The 13685-nt window shown below is 37.6% G+C and overlaps 2 protein-coding genes across 3 annotated transcripts; both read right to left on the reverse strand.

The window, feature by feature from the left end:
- Positions 1–248: 248 nt before the first annotated feature.
- snapc1b (small nuclear RNA activating complex, polypeptide 1b) lies at positions 249–3636 on the reverse strand. 2 transcript variants are annotated; one of them, XM_057342232.1, is made up of 10 exons: positions 3371–3636; positions 3000–3159; positions 2773–2913; positions 2097–2204; positions 1735–1884; positions 1602–1646; positions 1443–1505; positions 1184–1319; positions 787–861; positions 249–705 (listed from the first exon to the last, which is right to left on the reverse strand). In XM_057342232.1, the coding sequence occupies exons 1-10, from the start codon at positions 3499–3501 to the stop codon at positions 653–655; spliced, it is 1062 nt and encodes a 353-aa protein (XP_057198215.1). In that variant the 5' UTR covers positions 3502–3636; the 3' UTR covers positions 249–652. The 2 variants fall into 2 exon arrangements, with proteins under 2 accessions (XP_057198215.1, XP_057198213.1); XM_057342230.1 differs by having other exon boundaries at positions 1732–1884.
- Positions 3637–5792: 2156 nt separating this feature from the next.
- LOC130559174 (interferon alpha-inducible protein 27-like protein 2A) lies at positions 5793–9303 on the reverse strand. Its single transcript, XM_057342093.1, has 4 exons — positions 9205–9303; positions 9082–9114; positions 8754–8915; positions 5793–6098 (listed from the first exon to the last, which is right to left on the reverse strand). The coding sequence occupies exons 1-4, from the start codon at positions 9212–9214 to the stop codon at positions 6007–6009; spliced, it is 297 nt and encodes a 98-aa protein (XP_057198076.1). The 5' UTR covers positions 9215–9303; the 3' UTR covers positions 5793–6006.
- Positions 9304–13685: the final 4382 nt, after the last annotated feature.

Below are 13685 nucleotides of genomic sequence, written 5' to 3' on the forward strand. Positions count from 1 at the left end.
CGTGCTGAAGAATGATGCATTAAATAAGTGGCTAAACCTTTTATCATAGGCACTAATCTAGCAAACTATTCATCCTGTGTTTGACCCTAACTTGCCACTATAATTTACATTTGGCAAAGCTGCGCTCTATATTATCATATGACCCCATGATTTACATCAGCAACAGAAAGATTCTGAGACTGGAGGTGATAAAGATATCGATTACAACAGGCAGTTGATTGAGGGCATCAATAAAACCTTCAGGTTACAAAGACCTGGACAAAAGGCATGAAAACATCACACAACTCTCTTTCTCTCATTCGGTGTGTAGGTGTATTAACAGGAAAATGGAAAGAATACAGAAGTATAACAGGGTGGGCAAAACATTAACACTGGAATTTACAAAAGTATAACAGGGTGGGCAAAACATTAACACTGGAATTCTTTTTTTTCTCATGCCCTGGATGCTGGTACTGTTCAATTCAATTTTCAATCTTTTTTTTATCATGCACCATACAATAAACCACATTATCACTAAAACGGAAGAAAAACCTGTGCCTGTCTTGCACACGAAAGGTATTTGGATACCAAATATTCATTAAAATGTTAAAACGGCAACCCTAATAAAATTTACATTCATTTCATCCTCCAGCCTTGGTCTTTCACTGAACTTCTACGTGACGTCGCTTTCTGGTTTTGGGGTCCATTTGAATTGCTTCTTTTTCTCTGAGGAATAAAACAAGGCAGATTCAGATCAATCATGCACTCTTATCGGTTCATTTGACTTAATCCCGCCCATTTGCTTACCTGTCACCTTATCTTCTTTCACTTTACTCAAATTCCATAGCCGGGTCGCGTTGGTCAGTTTCTCTCTCTCGGTTCCTGGGGAAAAGGGGCAATTGTGAGTGCCTTTAGATGCACAAACACCAATCACTTAACCTATTTACTTTTAAATCTTATTTTAATTAACAATGTGCAAGTCTATTGTAAATACTTCAAAATTTTACTTTGTATACAAAACTCCTGTCTGTTTATTCAATATGTGCATGTCTGATTATGCTTATGACATCAAGAACGAAGAGTAACCACACATTTTCAAATCTGACGACAATGTTGTATTTCCATTCTGTCAAATTTTATGACGAGCTGGTTTGGACTGTGTAAAACGAAAATCTTTCTAATTTTTTGAGTGGACGGAAGGCACCTTGAATCTTGAAGCGTAATTGCGTGCGCTTTTTAAGAGACGGGGGTCTCTTCTTCTTTGAAGAGGTGTTAGGTGTGTGATCTCCATCAGTTGATAGGACCAGCTGTAGCTGTCTGTGACGTCGGGCCTTGGAGGCCTAGAAGAAAAATGATGGACATGTTAGAATCAAACCAGATGTATTTGTTTTTCTTACTGCAACTGTAACTATTTTAACAAATAATGTAAACAATCACTTGTGATGATGTGCACATTTGTTTACCTCCATAACATGTCCATATGATCTAGATTTGATTGAAGCTAACAGCTGGGCTCTACGGGAGCTCTGTGGACAGGAAAAAAGTTAAAGAACAGCAAACTCCATTGTTGAAATAAGAGTATTGCAATAGCATAAACTGAGGTAACTTTGAAAGGGTCTTACATCTTGATTTGAAGGCCCCTCTCCAGCATCCAGCTGCTCAGCTTTCTAAAAAAAACATGCAACATTAAATACAGACACATTAGACATGTAGGACAAAGATATACACTTATAAACAAAGTTATAAACACACTACAGTATGATTGTCCTGCCAGCTGGAATAAGCGATGACAGCATTATTTAGTTTGGAGACCAGACACTGTTCGATAAGGTTGACGTTCGGATCGGAATCTGTGAAAACAGCTTTCTTCAGATTCTCATAATGCTCATGCACGTTTGCAAGTTCCTGTAGAAAAAAAAGAAAATAAATGAACATACAAAAATACATGTCAACCAACACAGTCTTTTCATTTACCAACAACCTCTGGACAATTCAAGGTTGTATTCATAGAGAAAGATTATCTGCAAAATACAACCACAAATTAAATGTAGTTTCTATAGGCTAATCACTGCTTCGTTGTAGGCAAACATCATATTTTGGTGGAGCATTTTGGTCACCTCTAGCATGTCTGTGGTGACGAGTTCCTGGGTTCGTGTTGGCGGATCAACAAACTCTTCACAGATTTTCTTCCCCTTTCCATCTTCCCTCTTCATCCGGAAAAAGAGCTGTGAACACATTAAACTGTTGGTAATGTCTTATGATCTTAACAATCCTTTCGATCTGAAAGCATATGCTGTTGATAAAACACCAAGAGTACATCTTTGCAAATTTTAGATAGGAAACCTCAAGATTTTTATGACAATGCATTAAGAATGTAAATAATGTATTTTTTTCATGTTGATATTAGGTGTTTAACTATTAACCCACTGCTATACAGTCCGGTGTGTTTTTGCTATGCATGCATTTTTTGCACTATTGTGAACTGCAGCAGGATCAGTCAAGTCATTTAGACTATTAACTTCAGCTTGTCCAGCCTAGATTGGCTACATCAAATCGCATTGCCTTAATTGCATAACTGAGGCTTGCGTGCACTTTACATTTTTGGCACATTTACGCATTTGGCAGATGCTTTTATACAAAGCGACTTACATTGCTTTATACTAGCCTGAACATTTGTTTTTGACTATATGAAATCCCTGGGTTCGAACCCATAACCTTGATGTTGCTAGTGCCATGCTCTAACCACTGAGCTACAGGACTTTAGGTACATGAAGATCAGGCATATTAACCTACCATTGTCGGCATGGCTGTGAAAAGAAAAGCTTTATCGGACATCAGCTTTTTAAAGATATAAACCACGTCATGATGTTGAGCGTTCTCTGCATCCCGCTGAAATTGCATGACATCCTTCCAGTCCTTCAGAGCAATCCGGATCTACACAACAGATAGAAACAGGTTAAAAACTGCTCGAACATTTTACATTACAACAATTGCACATCGTAAAAAACAGGCATGTACACCTTTTCTTTGGGAGTGCAGAGCTGTGTATGGAAGAGGCCGTAGAGAAGATAAAGACCGCCCACTCTGATCTGGAAGGTGTAGGGTGGGTGGAAGTATGGAGACACAACGGACAGAGCCAAACGAGCGAAGTGTCTTCTCTCCTTAGGGTCTGGTTTACCACTTCAAAGAGAAAGATATCTATAAACCCTTGTGCTTTAAATTTAAACTTTTATTCATAAGCAAGCACATTCGAGAACAACACAAGTTGCCTCAAGAGTCCTTCACATCATATAAGACACACATACAACTGTAATTAACGCGTCCGTGCCAGTGATTTATATGTCATTCAGGTTCAACAATTCAGCTACTTGAAACCTCTTTGCAAACTTACTAAAAGATGCTGCTGAAGTTCGTGCTCTTCCAGATCGCTGAAAAGCGCTCGAAGCGAACGGACTCGGTCGCTTGAAAACGACCCAGCAGCTCCTCGCAGTCCGATTTTAACGGTCCCCTGAAATTGTCCATTCTTTCACTTAATCAATATCACATACAAATGTCATTGCTCATACGTTTAAAAGTAATAAATAACTGTAAAATCTTCCTATTTATTCTCGTGTGTGGTGTGTTTCTTTCTCTCCTTCGCTTAGACATGGCGTTAGATAAAATGGGTTAAACCTTGTTACCGCCACCTAGAGTTTCGGCTGTATGAGTGCTTTTTTGAACAACCTCCAGTGTGTCAAGTTCTCTCACAACATATTTTTACTGCTTTTTTATTGCATTATATGTATACACACGTACTATGTGTACTTTGTTTTCATGCCATAAAAACGTAAAAACACTTAACATTCTCTTGTTTAAAAAGCGAATAAACAATTATCTAGCCATAAGCAGAATTTTATTTGGGGGTCCCCCTGTGGCCCCAATACAATCGACTGTTTGCATGCACACTTTAAACCTAACACATGTCAATTCTATTAGTTGTAGCTGTGTTTGGGATGTAGGAATGTCATAAAAACAAAAACACATAAACCTTGCATTACAAGTGTATTGTTGTGATTGTCAAAACATTTGATAATTTCATTACTTACAATTTTAGGTGAACTGTCCCTTTAAATTTTGAGCACAGACCATACAAAGCTTGTGTAATTTATTGTGCAATGCATTTAACTATTTGCAAAGATTTTATTAAAAAAAAATTGTATCTTTATTTTATTTTAACCACAACCTATAAACACATTTTAAAGCCACACAGTCCTTGATGATGATTTAATATTTTATTTATTTATTTAGATAACCATTAAATTAATTTACAATATGCACACACAATTATTCTTAACCTTATCACAAATAAAACGCTGAATTAACAGATAATTATAAACGACATAAATCACGTAAATATATATATTTAATCGAAATCAGCATTTTGTCGTTTGCATCAATGAATACTGTCGGATGTTCAACATTTCTATCGTTAAACACTAAACAGTTGTCAAATATTGAATGTTTTGAGTCACTTACAATATGTCGTGTGTTGCACAGCACTGTTTCAACTTTTAAACTGAAGAGTCTTGCTGAACAGCTAAAGACGTGACAGAGCCTCCGTCTTTGATTTGATTGGTTACTGCTCGGCCCTGTAACCAGTAACTCCCGCCTCCTTTCATTTGATTGGCCACCTCACTTATTTTGATATTGCAATGTTGTGTTTAGTCAGTAATTTTACAAATTTGTCTTGTCAATATGTCTTGAATATACCACAAAAAGCAGTAACTTCATGTGCTCTTGGGGGCCCCCTAGTGGCGGTGACTCCTACCTGGTCAGATTTTCCTACCGCAGTGCAAATTTTTTTTTACCTAAACCACATCGACAAAATAAAGTGGTAGGATGATTTAACAGTTCAAAATACCCTGTCAGATTGTCCTGCCAGTTTAAAATAAACAGCATAAAATAAACAGGTAGGATTAATTTACAGTGCAAAATACCCTATCAAATTGTCCTACCAGTAATAAATAAATATGTAGAATGTTTTAAAAACGAAAATACCCTATCAGATTGTCCTAGCAGTATACAATTAACAGTCAGGAAGATTTTATAGCGCAAAAAAATGACGTTATATTGATGTGCGCATGCTGGTAGGACAATCTGACGGGTAGGATGAAATCACACCTGTTCAGGACACCGGCTCCGTTTACCCAAAACTAAAAATTCTTTCATCATTTACTCACTGCCATGTCATTCCAAACATGTATGACTTTATTTCTTATGAAGAAAACAAACAATTGTTTTTGTTGATTTGGTAAAAACACAACATCCTTTTGTCTCCTTTTAAAGCTGAATAAATGACATACTTTAGACTAAATGGGTGAACTTTAGGCATTTTGGGTGAACAATTGTTTTAAATGAAGATTTATTAGAAGGTCTAATGTATGGCCTCTTCTGATACTGACATAGTTATAACTAGGCCTAAAAGTTGCCTGCGGAGTTCTCATATGATTTATTGAACACTGATTGCTTGTGAGTAAGAGCAAAATTTGTTAAAAATATGTAGTCACCATGTTTCAATGAATTAATTTTTATTCATTATAATGCTTTTGTATCCGTGTCATCTATAATCCTTATAATTGAAAACATTTACACAGATTCTTTATTTTAGATCATTATTTAGATCTAAATAAATCTAAAATATAAATGCCTCTGTAAATAAATTTGGAGAATGTGATGTGTATGGAAATGTGCTTAAAATGTGATGAAAACAATGGCTTTACATTACAGTGTGCACTGTTAAGTGACATTCGTCAGAAATCCACAAGAGACGATACTGTATGATAGAAAGTATTTTATTTTAATAATTTGAACTGATCAAATTACAACATTGCAGTTACAATCAACATCTTTTTTTAATGTTTTGCATTAAATTACTAGTAAGTCAAACTGATCTATTACAAATAATAAACTACTAACTGATCTAATAGGTCATCTAAATTAAGATTAGGCTAGATTATTTAGAACGCCAACACGGCTCCTGAATGCACATCAAATCAGGATAGCAGCTGCCACAGCGCCCCCCGCACCACTACCGACAGCACCGATAACAGCCTGAGCGGCGAGAGGGATACCAGCAGCACCTAAAAAAAAGAACAAAACTCAGATATAATCTTTAAATGAAGAATTTGATTTAACTCGATTTATTAGTCCTTACATTTTAAATTTCCAGAGGCTGTCTACAAGCTGTACTGTAGCGTTCCAAGAACGCTCACTGAAACTTGGATTTTTTCAGTGTTGTTCATGTACATGTACATCTCAAAAAATTAGAACATCGTGAAAAAGGTCAATATTTTTTGTCACTCATTTCAAGCTGAAAGGAGATGCTGATTTCATTTTCCAGCAGGACTTTCCTGCCCACACTGCCAAAGGTACCAAAAGCTGGTTCAATGACCATGGTGGTACTGTGCTTGGGTATTGTCATGAGGAAGATGAGAGACACCAGACCCAACAATGCAGATGTCCTGAAGGCCGCTATCAAAGCAGCCTGGGCTTCCATTACACCTGAGCAGTGCCACAGGCTGATTGCCTCCATGCCACGCCGCATTGATGCAGTAATTCATGCAAAAGAAGGCCCAACCAAGTATTGAGTATTAACATAGAAATAGAAATTAACATACTTTTCAGAAGCCTGACATTTCTGTTTAAAATATCATTTTTTCATTATGTAATATTCTAATTTTCTGAGACACTGAATTTTGGGTTTTCATTATCTGTAAGCCATAATCATCAAAATTTCAAGAAATAAAGGCTTGAAGGAGTTGCAAATATGACCCTTAAGTGTGGAGACTCTCCCAGGGGTTACAGCAAAAAATGAATACATTTCGGTCATGTGACCCGTATGCTCTTTTGACCTATGACGTATTAACAACATGCAACCTAAACGTGAGCGTTGATAAAAACATAATTTAGTCACGAGAAATTAATTTATTGGCACTTACTGTATATTAAAAACGGTCCGCCTTAAAGTTCTTTGCTATATATTTATTTGAATTACTTTTGAAATTTAGCCGTTGCTCAGCTCCCGTGGCATCATGGGATAGAGAAGTGTCCATCCGATACACAATCACAAATCTCGGCGGAAGTAGTAGACCATCCGGTTATTTCTCGCCTACTGTTTTTTGCATACTGAGGTTTCAGACATACTCCCTGCGTTCCAACTGGGATATATCGCCCTCCGAAGGGCCCTTCGGAGTGACAATAATCATGGCCGCCATACTAAAGGGTCGTTCCAAACCGAAGTGCTCATAACTGGCCACTTCAAATGGCCCTTCAGAATGAAGGATTTCGAAGGGTACAACCGATGGTCACTTAGTTCGGGCTACCATGATTCTTTGCGTGGTGACGCCGCCTCCTTATGGGCGCGGGATGATGACGCAGAAGGGCACTTCAAGAAACAGTTGTTTGATCCCCTACACCCTTCAAAGCTCTCACTCCAAGGGTAAACCATTCGAAGGGCTAAGGGCATAGGTAGTGATGTTACGTTCTGTGCCGAGGCTTCGGAGCGTGTCGAGAAATCCTGGAAGCTTTCAGTGAAGCGCGTATCGAGGCTTGTATCGCTTTAGACCAATGACGTCATAGATGACGTCTGAAGCCTTGCTTCCGCCTAAGTGGTTCAGTAAGCGGTTCGAATCTTGCCGCGACATTTTGACAGCTATATAAACCAAGTACCACAATCACATTCACTGGCGCAAAATACACTGTATCACAGACCACATCTGGCACATCTGTAATGTATCTGCTTGTTTTACCCTTTTTGGCCACCAGATGGTATTGTGAGCAAATGAAGCCTCGAGAAATGAACCCTTTTGTGAACCACTTGGCTAAAAAGCTTCAAAGCTTCATGAGGCTTCATCTCGCCACCACTAGGCATAGGGATGAGCCCTTCTAAATGGAACGCAGGGCCAATTCATGACTCATACTCATTTTCGCCTACTATATAGTATGAAAGTAGGTGATTTCGGACGCAGCGCATTATGTCTATGCAAAAACCGACCCGATGGAGGTATCTCAGGAGACAGGAAGTAAAGCAAACATTGGATTCGGACGTGCCTTGGTGCATTCCTACCTTGAAATGCTGCCTCCGAAGGAGCAGCATATGCTATTTATAATAACTGGTCCGACGCGAATCGACTCCGAGTGGGTGGCGACTGGCAAGGCGAACGTCTGACGATCGTTCCGGTGTTGTACCGAAATGCGACTCACCGTGAGATTACGACTCCCCTACTTCTGATTGGTTCTTTCTCTTAGGCTGCTGCTTTGTGATTGGTCCCTATCTCTAAATCCCGCCCCCACACCGAATCTTAACCATAACCTTCGTTGGGGAAAACAGGGGAGTCGTAATTTCACGGGGAGTCGGATTTTGATACAACACCGGCGTGTTCATGTGGGAAAGTAACGACACGTGCATACCCTCTATTAGCGAACTGTTTCTACAACTGTTATAATAACGCGAAACGTCTCAGAGTGAGAGGCGGGGCTATAGAGGAGCTACAATAATGAGTTTTTTCCTCCTTAAAACGCATAAAAACACATTGTATTGTACCAAAAACAATCATGTTATATGACTCCTTTAAACCAAAACAAGTAATAAAAAATAATTCAATTACAGGCTAAGTTACATATACATGTTAACGCATAGGCCTATTGATAATGGGAAATAACTGAAGTTTTTGAGTCCACATAACGGCTTTAAGATTCAATACTTCCAGGGTCCATCTTCATGACAATAAACTCACCTGCGGATTGGAGTAATGCTACCACAGATCCAGCTATGACCCCTCCTCCGTTAGCCACAGCTGCAGCTGACATCATGGAGGAGGCAATAGAACCTGCAGCAATTCCTCCAGCAGTGAAACCAACTGCCGCTAGAACTACAGGGGCAGCAACAACTGTTGTGGCTACAAAACAAGGCAACAATAAACTTGCTGGTTTAGATAAATAGATCTATATATGCCAATAAATAACAATAATAATAGCTATTCTGTTGCATAAAATTGCACAGTTTTACACTTTCATCTCTTATGTCGTCTTTAAAAATTCAGAATTTGTGTTTCCAATTTTTACCTGCTCCAGCAGCAGCACCGAGGGTCAGCATCACTTAGAAAGAGAGAGAGCGAGAAATACAGGAGGTATAACCGCTTGTCAGTGCAGGATAACAAAAAATCAGCAATGCAGTAATGTACTTACAGAGACCCATTTTCGTCTGGTGACCCGTCGTCTGGGATGACGAGGCATCTGCTTCTGATGTTCTGTGAGGGAGAGCTTTAAGCTCTGTAGGCGGGTCCTTCTCATGAAACGAAACCGAATACACACGCACGCACGCACATTACTGCATTTTTACATAAAAAAAACAAAATAGTTTGACTTATGATTTTCTCATGGGGGCCAAAACATGTTAACATGGAAAAACACGTGACAAAAAATGGAGATACACTTTTCGTATATTTTTTTCTGATATCTGTTTTGTTTGTGCGATATATAATATATAAGAATTGCTACAGTTACTGATTAATATTTTTGTATTATTGTAAAGTTAGGTTTAGGGTTGGGGTAGGTGTAGGCATTAGATAAGTTGTGAAATGAGTAAAGCACACAGCTCTTCAATAAGTTATTAAACCATTTTATCTCCTGTTCTGACATGTGTCATTGGGTGCAGCTGGAATCACTGTCACAGGTCAATACTGCGGTTAACAGTGGTTAGTGTTGTGTATTATCAGATCTGAGCATTACTGTTTGTTAAATAAAATTATTTTTTTACCATGTCACTGACTGCCTGTTGGTGATCATGCATAGGGACATAATTTGTTTATTATCAATAACTTAATTCCTGCAACGACACATTGTAAAAATACTGACAGAGTTTAGAAATTGTGAAAGTTTTTATTACTCAGTATTTTTAAAAGTTTAAACTGAGCCTGAGGGTGTTACTTACATGGTCTGTTTTTAAACATCCATTACCTAGGCTCTATCGCTGAATGTTGATATGTCTTATATTTTCATTGAGCTTTTGTTTTTTTCTGGATATCAGTTGTTGATAAAACACATATGACAAAAAGGAAAAAATGGCTGTGAACTGAGCAATATTACAGCCAGACACATAGATTAATATAATTCATCATAATGCATCAGTGTCCTGTTGCAACTTGCTTCAGTCAATTATATGTAGCCAAAAAAAAAAAAAAAATAACTAAGGTGTGAGACAGAAACACCAGAAAACATACAGATCATGAGTCACAAAAAGGAATTTGCCAATCCATTAAACAGGCATTTCTGCATATTTTCATAGCATTTAGCTATGTCACCATTTTCAAATGAAAACTCAGTACAGTTGTCTCTCATAGGTCATATGCCCACAAGATTTGAACTATAAAACAACAGCACATAAAGGAATGTTAAATTAATGGACATGTGAGAGAAAGACCAGCCTATAAATAAACTCTTAAGCACATGCAAAATAATTTGTTACATTTATATAGCGCTTTTCTGGGTACTCCGAGCTTTAAAGAGGCATCCGTAAACCCATCTGATAGGAATTTGGAATTCGTTAGATTTTGTTCATTCACACTACCAGTGATTTTCCAGAATCTGTGCGTGCGTTCACACACATCCTGTGAAGATCCTGTAAAGACACCTGACGTAATATACTGTTATGCATATATACACACATACATACATAGTGAAACCAACAGCTGCTAAAACAAAAGGAGCTGCAACAACCGCTCCGACTGTCAATAGGAAAATGGCATATTTGTGTTGTTACTGGATCAGATAAATGTAATGGATATCAATAGGCTATCAAACCGCCTACAGTGCATTTAAACACAAACATGAGCAATATTTATTATTTTCTTTGATACACCATACAAAAATGTACCTTCAATTTTTAAGTATAACAAATTGGCTTTACAAGACATTTAAACTTTTTTCAATTTTGACCAGTAGCAAACAAAGGTAAACTTGAATTAAATGTAAAAACATTTTAAAATTGAAAATGGAAAGTTGAAATGACTTGTACTTAAAATGTAAGGCAGCAAAAAAAATGTGTATTAATGACAAAAGGCCGCAAACTGTTATTGTCATGAATTGTGGGGGAGAACCCAGATGCAGGCAGCAGTTAATGGGTTAACAAAATATTTATTAAATTGTAAAACAAAAACCCACGATGGGGGAACAAACACTAACAAAGAGACTTCTCAAAAAGACAAACAAAAACTTCAAGGGGGCAAAACGAGAACTAAAATAACAAACAAACAAACAAACAAAACTCACAATGGGGCAAGGCAAGGCAAGGCAAGGCAAGGCAAGGCAGATATACACGACAGGGACTCCAAGGAACGAGGACCAATGAACCGACCCGGGACAGAAGAAACAGAGGCTCTAAATAAGGGAACACTAACGAAGGATTATTACACAGGGAGGGTGACGGGCAGGTGACAGGGATCAAGTAAGGGGAAGCTAACGAGGGAACGAGAGGGTGGGGCTTAGAGATGAGACACCGGAGAGATGTTGTGACAGACAATAATATGCTTCTCTCCACACATAACAAGAGGTTCTGCCACAAGAACAAGAAAGACATGACAACCATGACAGTTAGCCTTTAACCTATCTTGCACCTGCAGCAACCAACCTAACTGGGTGGACAAAAAAATGAAAACAACAGTTTGTTGGCTAATAAATGCTCATTTAAGATTGTTAACTGTTTTATTTGAGGATACAAGGACAAATCTACAAACGCAACAAAATCCGGATACTCTTGAAATGAACCCTTTGGCGTGCAGAGTTGAGTCTAAAAAGCTCAGAGGGTGAAACTTTTCCAAGAACCAAACTGAAACCAATTAAATATTAAAAAGAGCCCAACCAAAAGACAAATATTTAGCAGAGGATTACTTAGGACTGACTTGTCATTGAAAAGACATTCAAAGGCATAGTGAGCAGCTGATTTTGGAATACAGCTTAATAATGTTGTCAATGAAGAAAACGCTTATCAAAAAGTAAGACAATTGTTTCAAAATAATGATACAGCTAAACTGCTTGAGGCTATAAATGTTTGATCCTACAACCAAGATGAATATGGAGGAATTCATAGCAAATTATATAGCAAATTCCTTTTTTCAAACTCATGCTTTGTATGTTAATGTTGTTGGTTGTTCTGTTTCACACACTCCCTTATTTGAGACATACATTATTTCATAGAGGACTCCAGGCCCGGTTCCTGCCAGGTGCAGAAGGGTGGGCTAGCAGGTATCCTGGGTGGGCATATACCCCAACCAGAAAAAAACTAAGAAGCCATTTTAAAAAATGTTTTTCATTTTCTCTGATAACATAAGAATATGTTTTGGTAAAATTGTCGTTTATATAAATAATTCGTTTATTTCTGTGAACGTCTGACAACATTTCCCTCAAATTTCATATAAAATGTTGTTTTTATTTGCATTTATTTGCCGAAAAAGAACCGGAGAAAACAGGTCAAAACAACAGAAAAGATGATCTGCGTTTTTAAAACTGAAACATCGCAAAAAAAGTTAATATTTAGTGTAAAACAACACAAAACTAATGTTTGTATAGAAAAAGTAAAAAAGTTGTTTTATGAAATAAATAACCCTGCTTTTTAAATTAGTTTATTATCATGCTCTCAGTCTTTCATATTGCTGTTGGGTGACTTTCAACAAACATTGCAATATATGACTTCAATACATGCAGGATTTAAATGATTTATGATGTTATAAATATATAAAACAGACATTCATTACATAAGACTGCAAGATTAAAACAAAAATAATTATTGTTGATGATTGCCCTTTATATAGTAATTGTGTGCGTTTGATTTTATTGATGTTTTACGCATTAATAAAGAGGTTAAACTGGACATAAATAGAAGCCTATAAAGAAAGCAGGCTAAGAACATTCCCCATCACTGAACGATCACTGACTTCTGTTTAATTTTGCAAAAAACTCCCGTTTTAATGAATGAATCTGATTACACTGCACAGTGAACTTTACGTCATATGCTGTTGTATATGAGGTCCGTGAGCGCGCAGTGCGCCTAAACTAAATTCGTTTGCACAGTGTTTCGCTACCACCTTCAGCATGAATTGGGGTGTTTGAGATGCATGGGAGACAGATTTATTTCTGAAGCGAGTGCTCCATTAGCTGGATCTTTCATTTATTCCTGACGGTCGATAGGTTAAAATCTAGCCTAAATATTGCAAGCAAATAATAGCAGTTTGTTAATGTTTCCGCTCGCGTGACGCGTCTGCTTCTCCTTCACAAAATAAGAACCCCTGTTATAATAAATTAATCTGATTTTACTGCACAATTAATTTTACATGCTGTTTATAATAAACGTCAGGTGTGCCTAAAATTCCACATTATTTTGCTTCCACCAGCATCTCTGTTACAAACTTAAGCCGCTCTGTGAGTGAAGAGTGACGTTGCTTTCAACCAATGGAAAATACTGCCATTTTTGGTGTTATTTTTTATTCTCATTGGGTGGGCAAGACAGACGTTTAGGTGGGCTCAGCCCACCCCTGCCCATGTCTGGACCCGGTCCTGGAGGACACTGACTGCAATAAAATTACATATACGGTGTTTATAATTTGCAGTATTTAATGTGTCTGACTATAATTTGTGTTTAGACCAAATATTCCTTCTCTTTTATATTTGTTTGT

Source organism: Triplophysa rosa, linkage group LG9 (assembly GCF_024868665.1).
Source record: "Triplophysa rosa linkage group LG9, Trosa_1v2, whole genome shotgun sequence".
Taxonomy (NCBI): Eukaryota; Metazoa; Chordata; class Actinopteri; order Cypriniformes; family Nemacheilidae; genus Triplophysa; species Triplophysa rosa.